General features: G+C 35.1%; 1 protein-coding gene across 1 annotated transcript; it reads left to right on the top strand.

Annotated features, from left to right (window-relative positions):
• The first annotated feature begins 207 nt into the window (after positions 1-207).
• On the top strand, positions 208-1738 carry LOC141713915 (EP1-like glycoprotein 2). Its single transcript, XM_074517478.1, has one exon. The coding sequence runs from the start codon at positions 208-210 to the stop codon at positions 1591-1593; it is 1386 nt and encodes a 461-aa protein (XP_074373579.1). The 3' UTR covers positions 1594-1738.
• Positions 1739-19344: the final 17606 nt, after the last annotated feature.

The following is a 19344-nucleotide window of genomic DNA, read 5'->3' as shown; positions in this document are numbered from 1 at the left end:
GATTTAGTAGAAAAGAAAACAGGATAGTAAAATGCACCAAGCATGCTGTGTGCGCCTTGAAAACTGTGAGCAACATTTGCATATTTAAATTTTTATTGTTCAACAAGTGAACTGAATCAAAATCAGTGTACTAGAGAGTTGAAGAAAAGACACTAGTTTCGCTATAAATTTGTGTAAACCCTATGTTCATTGATCATATTGTTCAACATGGGCGTCAACTTTGTTTCAAGTGTTCTCATTCTTTCCTTTATATTCTTCATTTTTCACTCTCAAAATCTGATATCTGCTCAACCATATGATTATCCAACAGCAAAGCTCTCTACTTCATGGTTCAATCATCTTTCTGCTCCTCCACATACCGTTCACTTTGGTGATGGTTCAATTGTAACACCGGTTCTTTTAAGAGGAACATTAGGCCAGAGATTTGCTTGTGGCTTCTACTGTAATGGAAAATGTGACTCTTACCTTTTCGCCATCTTTCTTGTTCAAACAAACAGCATTTCCCATATTGTATCCCCTACTGTTTCATTTCCGCAAGTTGTTTGGTCAGCTAATCGAGACCATCCTGTTAAAATCAACGCGACTTTGCAGCTCACCTCAGAAGGTGATTTGGTCTTGCGAGATGCTGATGGTTCTGTAGCTTGGTCTTCTAAAACTGCTGGAAAATCTGTTGCTGGTTTAAACTTAACTGACACGGGAAATCTTATACTTTTCAACAAACAAAAGGCAGTGGTTTGGCAATCTTTTGATCATCCAACGGATGCTTTGGTTCCGGGACAGAAGCTTGTGGAAGGGCAGAAGCTAATTGCAAGTGTTTCCAAGACCAATAGTAGAGTTGGTTTATACTCTCTTGTAGTAAATGATAGAGGTATATTTGCTTATATCCAATCCACTCCTCAACCATACTATGACTTTTATCTTTCTGGTGTGGAGAAGAGTAACAAGCCAAATTATGTGAAGTTCCTAAATGGAAGCCTGAATTTTTATTTACACACGTCAGAGCCAAGCGAGCCAACTCATACCATTCATATTCCACCAGCATCATCAGAGCAGTACATGAGACTAGAATCAGACGGGCATTTGAGAGTATATGAATGGAAATACAAATGGGAAGTTTCAGCAGATGTTCTTACAGGGTTTTCAGGTGATTGTGGTTACCCTCTTGTGTGTGGGAAATATGGTATATGCTCGAACGGACAATGTAGTTGTCCTGGATCAAGCAGTAGCACTGTGAGATATTTTCGACAAGTCAAAGAAAAGTATCCTAATCTCGGCTGTGCTGAAATAACCCCCCTGAAGTGTTCAACTTCAAAATATCAGAGTTTTATAGAGCTCAAAGATGTGGCGTACTTCACATTTAACTTTAGCATTGCTAACACTAATGTGAACAAGTGTAAGAGCAGTTGTTTGAAGGATTGTTCTTGTAAAGCAGCAATATTTCGTCATGGATGGGGTTCTAAGCAAGGTGAGTGTTTTCTACTGTCTGAGGTCTTTTCTTTAATGGACCATGATTCGGAAAAGAAGCACTATAACTCAACTGTGTATCTCAAGGTGCAGAAGAATAGCATCAAGAGATCTGCCTTCATCAACTGAAGCTTCGGATTAGAGCAATATTTTCTAAAGATCATAAAAGTTCAATAAATTTGTCGAAAAATGATCATGTCACATAATTATCACTATCTGTACTTTTCTATTGTAATTGTGTCATACAATGTTTTGTGATCAATGAGGTTGAGCAAAGACATTCTACTACTAATTGTTGGGGTATTCTCAGAGGCTTATATGTGTCTGCTAATTTCTGGTGACAATGTTTCAAATGTTCAAGTTTTAGCGCTGGCAGAATGAGTTGGTGTTCAAATGTATGTAGTGCAGATTGGTATTCAAAGATCCGAGTACATGCTAATTGGAGCTCTGCCCGAAACTCCAAAACTCGACCCGGCGTAGCTCTGATCTCGTTTAAAATTTACATATAAATTATATTTAAAATTTATTTTCATTATCTAAAAATCAAATTTTAATAAAAAAATTGTGTGTTGAGCTCACGAGGCAAATCAGCTCGTCTATTAAACTAGCCGAGTTCGTTCAAATTTCAGCTTGTTTGACTTAAACGAGCGACCCGATTCATTCAGTTTAGCGACCCCACATTTTCAATTTCAGTTAAAACTTAAAAAACTCCAGAAAAGTACCCGTCGAATATAAGCCAGCTCTTGCTATATATTTGTCAAGAAAAGCCCAAAGACCAAGAGCTTGGTTTTTAGGACTCTTGTAAATCCAGGCCTACCAATCTGCATTTGGGCCTAATTGTCCACCACTCGATGGTTGAAATGTTTGTCTTGATAATTTTGTAAATCAGATTGTACAAGAATCAAGTTCATGGTTAAGACTAAGACAAATATAAAAAATTCCATTGTCAATACACCAAAAGAAAAGTCCTCTGGTTACTCTAAAATTTTGCCACAAATATATTGAAATGTCTCTTCCAAAAATTTGTAAAATAGATTGTATGGGTGCATTTTATTTTAATTTTAGAAATAATGGTCGAAGTTTTAATAATTATATTAAAATTTTAAATCATTATTACTAATTGTCTTTTCTCGTAAGATTTTCCTTACAAACATTTTTATGATGAAATAATTATAAAATTTTCTTAACATTAAGTTTTTATGGCCGGGAAGTTTTAACTTACCTAATAAACTAATCAATCAAATAAACAAATGAAAATTACTAGAATAGATTAGTCAAATAATTTTAATTTTATAATGGGTTATTAAAAATACAAATATTTAAGTTTTTGTCCAATTTTGGTATCTTTTAAAAAAAAATTGCGGAAATAGAGTTTTGAGCCAAAATCAGCCACAATGTAACTCCTTTTTTCATTTGTTGAAAATAATTGAAGCTTTTTTAAAGGCTACTTTTAAATTAAGTAGTTCAATTTGTTAATTAATGTATCACGCGACCCAATGATTTTAATTTTTAAATTTTGAAATTGTATTTGTGGTTATTGATTTACAATTACGGTTGCAATTTTATATAATGCGTTATTTCAAAAAAATCACAAATGTTGTACTTCTTCATATTTTTATAAAAAGAATTGTATTTTAACAAAATACATAAAAAGACTTATGTTTGCAAAAAAATATAATAGGGAATTTATCAGGAATATCCATATTTTCAAGATTATTTTTAAAAAACATTAAAAGTTGTAAATGAGGTTGCAGAGGGGTTCCTCGAAATTATAATTGAGATTGCAAATGTTTATGTTAATGTTGGAATGTATTTTTAAAAATATATTCCGCAATTTAAATATATTTTTAAAAAAACCCAAATTTATGACCTTCACTATTTTATTATGAATAATTACAGAGATCCCAAATTAATAACCAAAATTAATCTCAAATGCTGCATATATTTTGATCTACTTGGTTAAGAATCAAATAATAATCAAGTCGTACATTCACATATATCCTTTACAATTTGTGATACCTTTCATTTCATCCAATTTCCAAACCACCGGGAGGTTTCCGCTTCAAATGCTTCTTTTTACGGTAAATAATTTGCTGCAACAATGGTACACAGTATACTCCTGTAGGGAGTACCAAGTACTAACTAGGCAACGACCAAGGATTTAACAAGACATGGAGGGAAAGAGTATTTGACAGAAAGGCCAAATTGTTTGCTTTTTTCTTGAAAATCAGTGAAACTGCAGGCTGCCCAATGATTAAATCAGCCACTAAACAAGCCAGTCACAGAATGCATAAATCATGGTAGTACGATACACTCAATTTTTTTCTGCTAATTTGTACCAAGCACTCGATCATTCTACAAATTTTGCTGCCACACATCAATATATACCACAAAATGTGCTTTTGAATGCAGGATACATATTTAGCACAAAATAGAAAACGCGCGGAGATTTATTCAAAAAATGTTAATCAACCCGCAAAACCTTTAATCAATTTGAATTTCTTGGTGAAGATCTTACACCGCTAGATAAACCTAGTTGTTAACATAACATGCATAATATTAGTATAATTGGATAGTTCTATTATTGTAAGAGAAAATAGAATCTAAAAATCACAAACCCCCCCAATGAAAATTTTCCTATCATTATGTCTCATTCATAATATTTAAATATTAATTTTTAAAATTCAATCATAATCACGTAAATATCATGTAAAATTAAGCAAGTATGCAATTTTAAAATAGTTTTGTTATTTGGATTCGTCGTTTATAATAAAAAATAATCGTTCTATATCTAACATTAACATTATATAAGAAAATAAAATCAATACTATACCCCTTACATTAGTATAAAAGAAAGTTACAATTATATTTTGACTTAATATTTAAATCTGTAAGAAAATTGGATTGTAAAAAAATATTCGATAAATGTGATTTTAGGTTCGTGCTAATAGAAAAGTAATCTATGGTAATATTTAGAAACTCTTGGTTTCATTGTTAAATTATTTTATTTTAATACTCTATTTTTTGATAGATCCTTTATTATAATTTCGTTAACCTCTTATATTCTATCGAGATTGAGAACAAGGTTTATTATAATAAAATCGTACTTTTATTTTTTATTTATTTATTTTTATCATCATTTTTTTCATAGATAACCAGCAGCCGCTGTCCTTCGGGTGCGCATGTTATTCGCTAAACACGCGCTACTAATACACGCAAGTATACGAGTTCGCAAGTAGTATAGAATCTTTTCTAGTTCGTTCCCACAGAGACTGTATTGGTTAACTAATTAATTCACACACTTAATCAACAATGTATGGTTATTATTCAATGCTAAGACGATAACTAATTGTGGTTGTTTATAACTAAGAATTAAACTAATAATTATAACTACGAAAATAAGATTGATTGAATTAATAATTATGACAAGCATGAGATTCTAACTTCGTTAAATACTTCATTCAATAGCCTTATTGATCTTAACCTTAGCATGCAATGGTGATGACACTAATCAGGTAACACGAAACTGATAAACGCCAAATTTCGTTGTGCGAGTACCATACTACCAGACATCCACAAAAGAGATAGAAGCTGAATAGACACCAATTATATTGAGACCCTATATGTCTGTAGAATTTGACAACATAGCGGTTTAAACACAAGTTATCTATCTTGATTACACAGGGCAAGTAAGATGGTTAAAATTACCTACGAATCATGCATAACAATACATGAACCTATGCTAGTATGGTAAGTTCTAAATCCTTAAATTCACTTTCGCTTCATTAAGAATTAACAATGTATCTTATAAGTTCGCGACGCTCATAAGACGAATACGCACAACCAATACTTGGATATCATATAATCACCACATACTAATGCATCAAACAATTTAACTAAAGAAATCCATAAATAATTCCGCTAGAACCCCACGATAACGATTAGCCCATAATCGGACTCATCATCAACGTGGGTTACGATGAAAGCATGGTATATAAAAACGTAGTCTTTATAACGAATAAATAAAAACAAATACAAACAAGAGTATAGGTTCAACAAAACAAGAAACGAGCATCTAAGATTACAACTCAAAACAAAGATTCACAAGAATAAACTAGATCGTCTTCGCCTTTGTTGAATTGTGCTATAGGTCTCTTGTTGTCTTCTCCTTGTGCTCTGGTAAGTCTCCTTATTAAAAAACGATCTTGAGTTATCAATATATAGCAGTCCAATCAGCCCAGGAGTCCAGAAAATAGAATTGCAATAGAATCAGGATTTTATTATCCCGACACGGCGCGGCCGCGCACCGCGCGCTTCATCAGTGCGGGCGCGCTGGTCTTCTGCCAAAATTGACTTCTTCCATTTTTTCTTGCAGATTCGATCCGGTCTTCGCGAGCTTTTATTCCAACACCACCTAGACACTATATTAGTACCAAAACAATGCTAATTCACCTGATTACCTAGATAATGCCTGAAATGCAAAAACACTAGAAAACACGTTAAAACACTTAACAACTTGAGTACAAATGCACCAATCCAAAGCTTATTAGAGTATTATAAAGTGTCATAAATGCCATTCAACATACCCCAAACTTGAATCGATGCTTGTCCTCAAGCATAAACAGACTCAAAGAACTAGAAATAAAAATTCATGAATGCAACTATTATGAATGTAATGATCCCCATAGAGTAACTAAACCAACCAATAAGCAACACCTCAGCAAATGCAATTATTCGCATAAGGATCACTCAAATCTCTCAAATCAACCTACAAACCAGAGACGTGCGTGTGTGCACATGCTTACAGATATACTATTGCTATTATATCGGCAATCATGACTCATTACTTATCAAAACAATCGCAAGTCTATAAATAGAATGAAAGTTAGACTCAAAATAACTTATAACACTTCAATTCTTATATCAGAGTTTTTATGGATTCATGTTTTTATTCACAATAACACAACACAAGTATACTTATTTGATCGTGCAATGAGTGAGGTCCACAAAAGACTTATACAATAGTACCCATGTAGCGAGCGTTAGGTTAGCAAATTCCAGACTATAAAAGCCTTAGGTCACTAGGCACAAAGTCTCCTAAGAACTTAATAACTCGAGTACTAAAGAGCCCACTCGAGATTAATTACACATAACTCTTATTCTTTTTTCTTTTTTTCTTTTTTTATTTTTTCACAAATTGTTGAACGAGTGCGTTTCGCTCCATCTCCCTCAACCCTAGACTACTCATATAAATATGAGCCGGCTACTAGCCATTTGACACCTAGCCACATAACTAGCAATGAAATCCAATTTCTCCAATTTTTAAATATCCATGTCTTTTATTATTAAGAGAATACCCTAAATTCCAAATATAAATAAACGATTAAACCTCGATAATCAAACAAATCATGACTATAATCTAGCACTCTAGAAACCTATAAGACTTAGTGAAATACAAGTGTCTCTAGCATGCAAATCAATCTAAAAAGACTCAATATCACCAAACACGACATCACTACACTAGCATCAATATCACAAGTTAATCGGAAAATTATCTAAGGGATCATGTTATAATGCAAGTGCATGAAACTACATGAACAAAATATCATAAATCTACCAAAAATAATTAAAAAAAACTACATGGCAAAATATGCAACTATATGAAATAAAACTATCATGAATATGCAAACTATATGAGACTTACACAAACTATATTCCTTCAACTACTACCCCCAAACTTAAAATATTCACTGTCCTCAGTGAAGGTAATAGTAAGGAATCAGGCATACCTATTGTGAATCAGAATCCTCACCCTCAACGGGTGGAGTGTCAGGCGTGTCTGGAGGCGGATACACTGAATCTTCACCAAAAATTGGCCACTGGATGTCAACACCGATGGATCTAAAAGCTGTCCCAAGTGTCTGGGTGAGATCGTGTGCAAACTGACTGTGGATATCGTGCATCGCATCCATCCTCCTCGCGAGAGGCCTATACTGCGTCGAACTTAAACAAGCTTCCATCTCTGCTCCTGCTGCCTCATGTTGTTGCTGCTGCGACGAACCAGCCTCCTCTCCATATTGAGCTCTCAAAGCTGCTCTACGGGCATGTTGAGAACCTCCTGCTATAGCTGCCTCCATAGGCACACCACCTGGAAAATGATCATATGAATAACCAAGCCCCTTAGGATCGGGCTTCCCTCCTTACCACTCCTGCATGCTCTGCAGTGTAGAACTATTAATAGGAGCACTAGGAAGCTGAAACTGCTCATGTGCTGGCCAATGAACTCCAACCACCACGCACAACTTCGTCACAACTGACGCGTACTGAATAACACCTGTAGTACCTCCCCTCAAAAATCTCAAAATCCCCTGATATATCACCATCCCCAAGTAAATGTAATCACCATGCAGAATACCCCACAGCAGACGAACACGCTCCACAGTAATCTCATGCACATGCGAAGATGGCATGATGTTAACACAAATAAATGAGTTCCAAGCCCATGTAAACATGTTCATGCACGACGTCGGGAACCGGGAACGTGGAGTAATCAGTAGTGCCCCTCTTGAACTTCCAATGAGTCTCAGGCACACGGAGAGTAGCAACGATGAGATCCAAATCAAAGTCCTCCGGAGTTTTATCGTTTCACGTGTCCTGACCCACCTTCCTTGCGGGTTGCTCAATCACTGCCCTGATAGTATCAGCACTGTACTCTAAAGTCCTCCCCCTTACCACCATGAACTCATTCTTCCCCGCCTTGGCATTTACATAGAACTCTCACATAACACTCATAGGCACAACAGCGGTGCCTCACAAAAAGAAACCCAGCCCATCTCGAGAATCATCTCTAACAACTTACCATCCTTCCCTGATGGCAGAAAACCTCTCTCCTTAGCAATAGGCTTCGAGAGAAGCCTCGTGTACTCCTCCTCAGCCTCGGGAGTAGAAAACCTGGGCCTCACACCACCCGCTGATGAAGAATCGATGGTTCTGCTGTCAACTTATGTTCTTTGTCTCTTCGGTGCCATCGAGATTGAAAAAGAGAGAATAAAATCTTAAGTGTTTAGAGAGAATTTATGTTTGAGAGTTTGTGAATTGGTGGAGAAGTTGTGTGTAAGTGTATTTATTTATAGGTGGAGAGGTATGGATTCTATGAGGTATAAAAGTGGGAATTGATTATGGGAATCGTGTGAATAATGTAATTGATTAGGAGAGGGAATTAAGGGATGTGGAAGAGTAAAAATCGGGTTGAAATTGATTTTGGAGTAAAAGTTCCGATTATACGCGGCCCGCGCGGCCGCGCCCAGCTTCAGTAGTTGGCCCTGAATTTTTTTCTTTTTCTCGTTGTTGGTGAGACTACGTAGATGTATGAACAGTTACGTGATAACTCAACACAATAACAACACTAGAACATGACATGTTAATAATACTACGTCTACACAAGAAATCAGGTTAATGAAGTCAAGGCAAATACAAAGAATCAGAAGATTAGAAGAAAGTCTGAAGTCTGTCTACAGGTCACTGAAAGAAGTTCATTAATATGATCATGCCTCGGTGAAGAACAAAGGTTAAAGACTTTCAAGGTTTCAGAAATGTTGAAGATTCAGTATACAAGTGCTACCGGAAGATTTCAGTGTATTGGCATTGATTGTTGATAGCAGTGTTCGAAGCATAGGAAACTGAAGAATTGAAGACAGGGTATAGACAGAGGTTAATGAAGACATTTTCTAAAGTACCAAAAAGGATTCCAGTAAAAGTACAGTTGTTTATTGACAGTCAGTGTCTGAAGCAATAAAGTTGAGGCAAGCTTAACAATGTAATCAAGGCTATAATACGAATACCTGAATCGGGGTTAGTCGTCTGTGAACCAGACCAGTTGCACTAGGCGTCAACAGCTCGTGAAAGGAATCTGGGTATTATTTATAGAATGATTGTTAAGTTGAAGAACGTACTTGGATTGAACGTTTATCTGTTAAAGTACGAGAAGAGGTGCGCGGGGTATACAGCTAAACAACTCAGGGGGCTGGCGAAGCTTAAAGTTTAATTGTTAAATTAAATAAATTATTTAATGGACTTTAATATGATTTATTTAAATAAATTTAAAATAATTTATCTTATAAACTTTAAATAAGTTTATTTTATAAATCTAAATTAGTTTATTTATATAAGTTATATTTAAGTTAATTATATAAATTAATTTAGTTTCAATTTAAACTTAAAAAGGAAAAACAAAAAAAAAGAGAAAAGAAAAAAAGAAAAGAAAAATAAAAGAAAAAGGAAACAAGAATAGGAAAAACAAAAAGAAAACAAAAGAAAAAGAAAATAGAAAAAGAAAATAGAAATCAAAAGAAAAAGAAATGAATAAACAAAAGTAGCCAGGGAGGGGCATTGTCGCCACATGAGAGGTTGTTGGTTTATATGTTTAAGTACATAAACATATATTTGGTAGAACCTTGTCGCCACAGAGCCAATCTCCAAGGTGTCGCCACAGAGCACAGCTACCTGATCTAGTTTTCTAAGGCAAGGTTCCCCCTGTGGTCGTCACAAGGGAGTTAGAATAATAATCACAGGAGATTCCCCCTCCCCCTTTGTCGCCATACAAATCAAGCAGCCTCCTGTACTCCTTATCGCCATACAGCTCCTATCGCCACAGAAAAGAAAAGTCGTCGCCACAGAAGTACTCAATTATTAGCCACACATTTTATTGATAATGTCTACATTTTGCAGCAGAAGATATTGAGCCATTCATTTTATTTTCTGTTCATCTTATCTCCCAAGAGAGTAATGAAATGGCAGCGGAGATTTACTGAGGAGTTCAAACTACTTGAATATCCATTTAACTTCTCACCGGAGTAACGTTATAATGCCCGATTTATCTCTTGTATATTCTTAGGGGCATTATAATCGTTACCCGGTAATTAAATCCTAGTACAAACAAAAGCTAGATTACTCTATAGGATTTGATTTGTAAATCTTTGTAAAAGTTAGGAACTTTGTTGTTCTTAGATTATAGCAGGTTAATTTATTTACCGGAGTGTAGCAACACACTCGATGATTTATATACGAATATATATTTCCCCGAATATCTTGTATTCCTCGTTTTTATCGTTCCAAACACTATTCCTCTCAAGAACACGAAACACTAACCGAGCACTAAATATTTTATCCGCTAAAGATTTGAAAGAATTTTTAATTTAGTGATTATCGTATTCAACCCCCCCTTCTACGATAATTCGGGACCTAACAATTGGTATCAGAGTTTACTGATTGATACACAAATCAGGATCCTTAAATAAATTTATTTTATTAATTTGAATTTACATTAATTTATTTTATAAATTTGATTTAGGAAATTTATTTTATAAATTTATTTTAAATGAGTTTATTATTTAAACTTGGATAAGTTTATGTTTTAAACTTAATTTAAATAAATTTATTTTATAAATTTGATTTAAATTAATTTATAAATTTAAATTATAGTAAATAAGAATTTTTAATTTAGATTAATTTTGTGATTCATTTTCAGAATGATTAAGCTGCCATTTCATTTGTTTGTTCTCGGAATGTATAAGGGGGCTGCCATTTTTCTATGTTTACTTTGGTGCCGCCCCGAGATGTGCTCACAGATAGAGCTGGCCAAATGTGCGGGTTTGAACCGCACATTCGGGACCGGTTCGTACGGAAACCGTAAAAAATTCGGACCGTACCGGGCCGGTTCAAACCCGCCCAACTCGCTAAATTACATGAACCGAATACGAATTGTAAATTCATGAACCAGGAACCGCACGAACCCGAACAGCCCGCACGAGCCAAGCCCGCACGAGCCGCACGAGTCACTCAACCCGCACAGCCCGCACGAGCCCGCACGGCCCACACGTAACTGTGCTTACGCGCCAACACTTCTCCTCCCTCCCTGCTGCTTCTGCCTTCTCCTCCCTCCCTGCTGCTTCTGCCGTGCCTGCTGTGACTGTAATTTTTAAAACAAATATTTTTTAATGTAATTTTTTTTTAGAACAAATATTTAATGTAATTTTTTTTAAGTTTTAATATCATTTGATTTGTAATTTTTTAATGTTTGATACGGTTTGTTCCGTTTTAATTAGTGAATATTGGCTGCAGAGCATGTGTTTAATTAGTGAATATTGGCTGCCAATTCAAAGCTTTTGGCAGACTAATGTTTCTAAAGGTTCAGCGCACGCACAAGTGCACGCGCGGAGAAAGATTGCACATCAATTAACACAGCAGAGCAGCTCAGCAGTGTATTCACGCGCAAGATACATGTTGCGCTGTACAAGTCACCACACAAAGTTGGTTTGTTGTCGCCACAGAACTTAAGGCAGGATTTACTAAAGTAAATAGTAGTGATCGCCACAGCCGTCCTTGCACAATACAGAAACCTGTAGTCGCACAGAGATATAGAAAGAAAATTCCGAGTCGTCGTAGAACACTTAAATAGTTTTTGTTACTCCTTAGTTTTTATTTCTGATTTATTTATTTTTTCATAAAATTTAAAATTTTTTAAATTTAATTTTTTCTTAAATAATAATTTATATTTTATTTAATTTTTAAGAAAATTCGAAATTCTTAAAAATTAGATTCTGTGTAATTATCTATTTTTGACTAATTTATTTTCTAAGAAAATTAAAAATATTGGAAATTTAAATTTCTCTTAAATATTAAATTAAGTTTACTCAAGTATTGGCAGACTCAGGATTCCTCCAGGCTTTTAAAAGTGGATTTTAATCTTTCGAAGAAAACGAAAACCATGTGTTATTCAGACGAAAATTATAGATAATGGTTTTCTTACTCCAATGGAACTGATTTCAAGACCTACAGACGAAAATTGTGGATCTTCCTCAAAGGCTTACTCCATAGGATACCAGTGAGTTTTCAGACGCAGGGAATGAATGAAATTTCTACGGGTACAATTTTTCTCAGAGATTTTAAGACAACTCTATGATTCCAGATTATACAGTCATACAGTGGTTCGTACCAATGCTATATTTATCCGGGAATCAATGAGATCATACATGCAGGAGTTGTGGAGATCAGAGAGCACATGAGTTATGGAGGTCAGAGAGAATAGTGGGGACGGACAAATATCTCAGTTACATGCATTAAGGTTGTAACCTCAAGACAAAATGTAAGAGTTACTGATAGCTGAATCAGAAGAAGCTCAGGTAGAAGTACTTGAGGGACTGGACGTCAGAGCAGTATTTCACTTGTCAGGGAAGTTTAGTCACATCAGATTCACAAGGAGTACATAAGCTATATCCAAGGATCAAGCCTATCTATTCAGAAGCAGAGATTCTTACAGATTCAGTTCAAGAGGTGATTACAAGACTTAGAATGGGACATAAACAAGATTTGATAGCTACAGGTATGACAAGACATATGTATCAAGTAACAATCAGGGGTTTTGCTACAACAGAACAAGAAGCTTGACAAACAAGGATGAGTAGGGATTCGGTTGAAGAGTTGAGACAAAGGTGGAATGTTTTCTTAGGGAAGCAGCCAGTCAAAACTTATAGTGCACGGGAAAGAGTTGGGATGGATCAGATGACGAGAATCATGAATATCTTGCTTTTATAGCAATCTCTAAAGATGATCCAACTCACATATCTCAGGTTTCAATTTCTTGAACCACTAAAATGTTTTGTTCTCAATATTCAATGCATGATAAGATCATAGTGCTTAAATGTTTAACACCCGCACAAGCATGATAGCATCACACATAGATAATGTTGAACCAGTTCACTAGATTATTTTCCTGGTAACTAGGATTGATGTTTAACTTGTGCATATTACTGTAGATGATCTTAAATATGTGTTTGAATATTTGTTGAACATGATTAATTATTTGGTGAGATATATGTTTTCCAGCATATAAGACCTTTGTTTATGCTTATCTCCTGCATCCTATTATAATGTGATTTATTCATTTGATTTGAATTATTTGTTAAGATGTATTAATTTATAATTGGACTGAGATAGCTAGATGAGATTTATCAACAGGATTGGACTAGATAGAATTAGTGATATACTTGTTAATTCTGTTTGTTCCATATCATGCCTATATTGCTTAATTCTTATCTGTAATGTTTCTGAATGAATGCCATGTATTCTGAATATAATGCTTGCCTATTTCAATACCATGAATGCATCTCTTAGTACTTGCACTAATTATAGAAAAAGCATGTTTAGGATTACTATAGGGCAAAGACTGTTAGTCCTCCTTATGTAAGGTTGGAATCATTTTTCTCCTAGCCTAGAGACAAATCTGTCAAGGGTAGTAAAACGGAGAAAATGGACAGTCAAAGATAAGAATTAGCATGATAAGGTTACAACTGTTGTTATCTCTGTTTATAATAATATCTCTAATCCATCTGGACCCAAACTGATAAGTTGGGTACCAAGAACTGTTAATCCATTTGTGAGTGCAGGACATAAACATGTCAATTGATTCATATGCATTCTTGGTAATTCATACTCAAGGCATGTGATCAAAGAAAGAGCCTCACAATCAAATGTGATTGACATGAGCTATTCCGTCAATAATCTTTGGAGATGACAACAAAGGTTTTCATTACGGGACAAGCTATACAGAAAAGGGATGTCAGCATGGATTCAACAATTGCTATCACTGATAACAAATAATAATTGGAGTCATTGATAACATTTGAAGCAACTTCCTTGTTGGAGAATCAAGGCACAAATTCTCTTATCAGACAGTTCTGCATTAAAGGACAAATTGTCAATTCAAAGAAGGATTAGTGTCTAATCTGAAGCAGGAAGATTGAGAAGCTTGCTCTTCTTAGAGTAAGGAAAGAGAATGCTCATGGCTAGACTGGAATCTCAGAAAAGGTGAAGTATATGGTTTCTACTATAAAGCTTCATCTGACATAAGTTTAGCTATGGCATTAGAAGCTCTCACCCTTGAACATCAACTCAAGGAACTCTTTTGTAAAAAGGGATTAGTGAGAGGACTGCCTCATCTTGAATTCAGAAAATGGTAAATGTGAGGCATGTCAGAAAGAGAAGTCAAAGACAACATCACATCAAGTAAAGATATACCTTAGTGATGGTGGTTGACTACTCTTATGAAACAAAGTTGCTGTTCGTGCATTCTCAAGACAAGACATCACAGATGGTGATTGATCATATCAGGAGATCAAACTGGAAGTAACTGTAGATATATATTCAGCACTGGGAGCTCCGTGTCAGAATGGAGTGGTACAAAGGAAGAACTAGAACTTGATTAAAGCTACAAGGGAAATATCAAGATAATCAAGACTTTCTAAATACCAAAGGGCTGGAGCAGTCAAAATAGTTCGCAACAAGTAAGATCAAGCTTGATATGGATGTATACATGAAGACCACTAATGAGTTAATGGCCAACAGAAGCAAACACTGGATAACCTCAAAGTGTTTGGAGAGAATGTTCTACAATTAGGATATTTTCCATGGCTACTCAGTGGAGTCTAGAACCTACAGGGTGAAAGGAATATGTCCTAAGTCCAATCAGGTATTAGGATTTAGGAATAACCTTTTATGTAATCTGTTTTGATTCCATTGATATTAATAAAAGACTTGTTTTGTTTTTATTACGGGCTTTATCTATTTAAGTGTTTAAATAAGATATACCATAGTTTAGAGTAAAGCTTTTTATGGATTATGATGAGATCATAATAGTGAGACCTAAAAGATGATAACTCTAAACTTAAATAGTTCCTGGTCGTAGGATTACTAACTGGTAATTAATAATCCGCAGAGATCGGTACATACTATGCTTGCTTCATTATGAAGGATGTCTGTTCTCATAGACATTTGTGTGGTGACACTATAGATAGTATGTAGGTTCTTATTATAGAATAAGTTCACTGAACATGACTCGCACAGCTGAACAACTGATGGAGTTCACTCACGTGTCAGCAGTTGTTCACATAGTGATAGTTGTACAAGTATCCTTAGACTAGAGGTCATCATAGTCATCTTGTGTACACTGAATTATGCTTTGGTTTAGTTCTTAGTCTCCAGGGACAATTATTAGGGCTCTACTGGGTATAGGAATTTGTACACGAAGATAATGTATGATCAATAAAGGATCTACCCCTTCCAGTGAAGGAAGCGAATGTTCAAGGCTGATCCACTTATGCTAGTTCAGGAATCTCTGGCCAGAGTGAATGAAATTAGAAAGGAGTTTCTAATTTGCATAGAACTAAGCATAGTAAATGGTAAGCAAGTGATTGAATTAGATAGGCTTGACACGAGATCCATGCCTTGTATTTAATCGGGACATTGTAGGGTAGAAGGAGTTTATTGTACGGTAACTATTCACTGAATAGGTTCTTGGTATTCTAAGCAGTGAATTCATATTATCCGGATAGTCGCGATATGCTGAGAAGTATCCCTCACAATGTTGAATAAATGTGATTAATTAATTAATCATATTTAATAAATTAGAGAATTTATATAAATATTGATAAAATAGTTTTATTATTATTTATTTCTACTACCGGCTTAATATTGAACCTACAGGGTCACACCATAAAAAGAGGATGATTTAATGGTGGAGGAATTAATTAATAATGGCTAATAATTATTTATTTATGAAATAAATAATTAATTGGAAAATTTAATAATTGATTAAATGAGATTTAATTGATTATAAATTAATTAAAAAAAGATCTTAATATTATTAATTAAAGGATTTAATTTTTGGAAATTAGATCAAGAGAGAGAATTATTTCTAAAGTGTTTAGAAAAAAGATTAATAATTAAAAGGTGTTTTAATTATTAATGAGAATAATAAATGGGTTAATAATAATAATATTTTATGGGAAAATTTCAGCTGAAAATTTTGCCTATAAATATACTATTATAAACCCTATTTTTATTCTAACCCAAAACCCCAATTTTTATAAAAACCTAATCGTTGAGGAGCAGCTGCTAAGGATCTCTGATCGTTGCTTTTGGATCGCATATTAAAGGTTAGTATTCGATCCATATATTTTTACCACGATTTATATGCTTTTATTTGAATTTTATATGTGTAAAAGTATTTTACCATGCTTCCGCTGCGATTAAAATCCAACAATGGTATGAGAGCTTAGGTTGTATGCATATAGATTTGTGGTAAAAATTTCAGAATTTTATGTGCTTGTATGAATTAATTATGATTTTTACAAGTTATATCATGGATTAATTTTGTCTGATGAGAAATCATTTCTCAGAATAATTTTGAATGTTGATCTGGGTTCTACAAGTGTTGTAGATCGTCTGGGTATTTTTTTCATAATTTTATGATGTATAGATTTTTTATTATGAATTTTTTAAGTTCTTACAATTAAATTCGTAATTAAATAAACATATATATATATATATTATTTGTTAGTATGTATATATATATCTGTACTGCTGCTGTGTTGAATGCTGCTGCACGGAAAAAAAGCAAAGCAAGGAACAGAAGCTGTCAGGCACGCTGTTCGAGAAGAAGACAGATCAGGTGCGGCTGCTGCAGGCGCGTATGGCGCACGCGCGCGCGCGGGGGGGGGGGGGGGGGGATGTCGCGCATTCCGGGAATGCGTTACACCCTGTGGCGCATTTACGGAATGCATTACACCTTTTAATGGCTTAAAAGGGCTGTAACGCATCACCGGAATGCGTTACAGGGCTTGTAACGCGTTCCTGTAATGCGTTACGGCCCGACTGTCCACATTAAATTTGATTTTCTGGGAGTTTCGTAACTCCGTTTTGGGCGTGCAATATATTGTTGGACTCGTTTTTCCGAGACGGATCTAATGGTGTGATCAAATTTTATTTTATATAAAAGTTTTGAACTGTTTTTATTTCCGAAAGTGTTTTAAAGCTGTTTTAACTATTTTAATTGCTTTTAAATTCTTCATGTGATACATAGAGATGTATAATGCTTAGACCAATATGCTAGATGATATAACATGCCTACCTTGATGTTTATATATATGATATATGCTTAGTTTATCATGCGATGATAGATTTAGGTGAACTTAAATGAACATAAGGCGTTTGTTAGACAACCTAGTATAGTGAAATTGTTTCATAACCTTAATAACAATATTATGAATACAATCATGAGATTCTTATTTTTATGAAACACGTAATTGAATATGAATTTTCGATATGAGAGAAAGCATGATTCTGTCAACAACAGATTTCTATCTGTAAGAAAGGGTTATTAAGTGACGCCTCTTGACAATGCTCCACCCGATCTGGGAATCATCTGATTATTGATTATTGATTTAAAATATTTAATTTAAAAGGAAGAATCTCTTTATAGTATGATTATAACGTAATATAATCCCTCTAAAATTAAATAATATCAAGTAGTAATTGGCCAATGACACAACGGGCTTGTGTCGGTCATAGCCTTCCAACATGATAGAAAGTAGTTCTTATTTTTAAATCATTGTCGTTTCGTGCCACAGCCGAGGGCTTTGATTTCGAAATAAGAAATACTTATCTATTACATAGAGATGTGTACATTGAATAAGAATCTAAAGGTCGTTACGTGCCACAACCGTGGGCCTTTGGGGACTGATTCAATTGTATGAAATGTTGGGTTAGACTTGACTTAGAATATTGAGTTTGTCGTGCCACAGCCGTGACTCAATTATTCAAGAGGCTAAAGTTTGATTAGGGAATAACATTAGATGTAATTGACAAGAGTTGTCTGCCTATTGAACATTACATGGCGTTTCGTGCCACAGTCGGGGTTGTGTAATGGAATGTAGGATCCCTATTCCCACTAGCATTATGAATGCTTAATTTTTCACGTAGGGGGTTGAATAAGTTAGGTAAACTAGTGGGAGCCACTTATGAATAAAGACCCGATTCATATAGTGTTTTAAAATGAAATCGAATATTTGCTAAGTGTTGTTATGTGTTTATCATTTACAGATTTACAATATACATTATGTCTTCTGCACTATCACTCAGGAGCATACTGGATGCTCACAAATTGAATGATCCTAATTGTGCTGACTGGCTTCGAAACTTGAGAATTGTTCTCAGGATTGAGAAGCTGGAATACGTGATTGACTCACCTAAGCCTACTGAACCTGCCAGTGATGCACATAATGATGAACATGTTGTGTATCGTAGGTGGATAGATGATGCAAATGTTGCTCAATGCATCATGCTAGCTTCCATGAACATTGAGCTACAGAAGCAACATGAGCATATGGATGCTCACACTAGCCTCATGCATCTACAAGAGTTGTATGATGTGGCGGGGAGGACAGCTCGATATGAGATATCGAAGGAGCTGTTCGGTTGTAGGATGTTTGAGGGATCATCTGTGAATGACCATGTACTTAAGATGATCAATTTGATTAAACGTCTTGGACAACTTGGTTTTGCCATGGATGGGGAGCTGAGCCAAGACCTGGTCTTGCAATCGCTTCCGAGTTCGTTCTCGCAGTTTGTTGTGAACTTTCACATGAATAAGTTGGATGTCAGCCTGCCTGAACTCCACAACATGTTGAAGACTGCGGAATCGAATTTTCCCCCTAAGAAGAGTTCTGTTCTTCTAATTGGTGAAGGTTCCAATCCTAAGAAAAGGAAGAGGAACTCTTCCAAGAAGAAGAAAGTAGGTGAAGAAAAGCCGGTTCCACCAAAAGCTGAAGACCCCAAGAGCAAAGTTTTTTGCTTTCACTGTAACAAGGTGGGGCACTGGAAGAGGAACTGCAAGGTTTACCTTGCAGAATTGAAGAAGAAGAAGGGTAGTGAGACTACCGCTTCTGATTCAGGTATGTTCATGACAGAAGTGAATATGTCATTAAATCAAATTTCTACTTGGGTATTAGATACCGCCTGTGGTTCTCATATCTGCAATTTGTTGCA

The sequence above is a fragment of the Apium graveolens genome, chromosome 3 (genome assembly GCF_009905375.1).
Source record: "Apium graveolens cultivar Ventura chromosome 3, ASM990537v1, whole genome shotgun sequence".
NCBI classification, from domain to species: domain Eukaryota; kingdom Viridiplantae; phylum Streptophyta; class Magnoliopsida; order Apiales; family Apiaceae; genus Apium; species Apium graveolens.
This window is presented reverse-complemented; position numbering and strand designations above follow the sequence as displayed.

Excerpts from the sequence above, each read along its gene's own strand:
- LOC141713915 (XM_074517478.1), top strand. The coding sequence starts at position 208 with ATGGGCGTCAACTTTGTTTCAAGTGTTCTCATTCTTTCCTTTATATTC.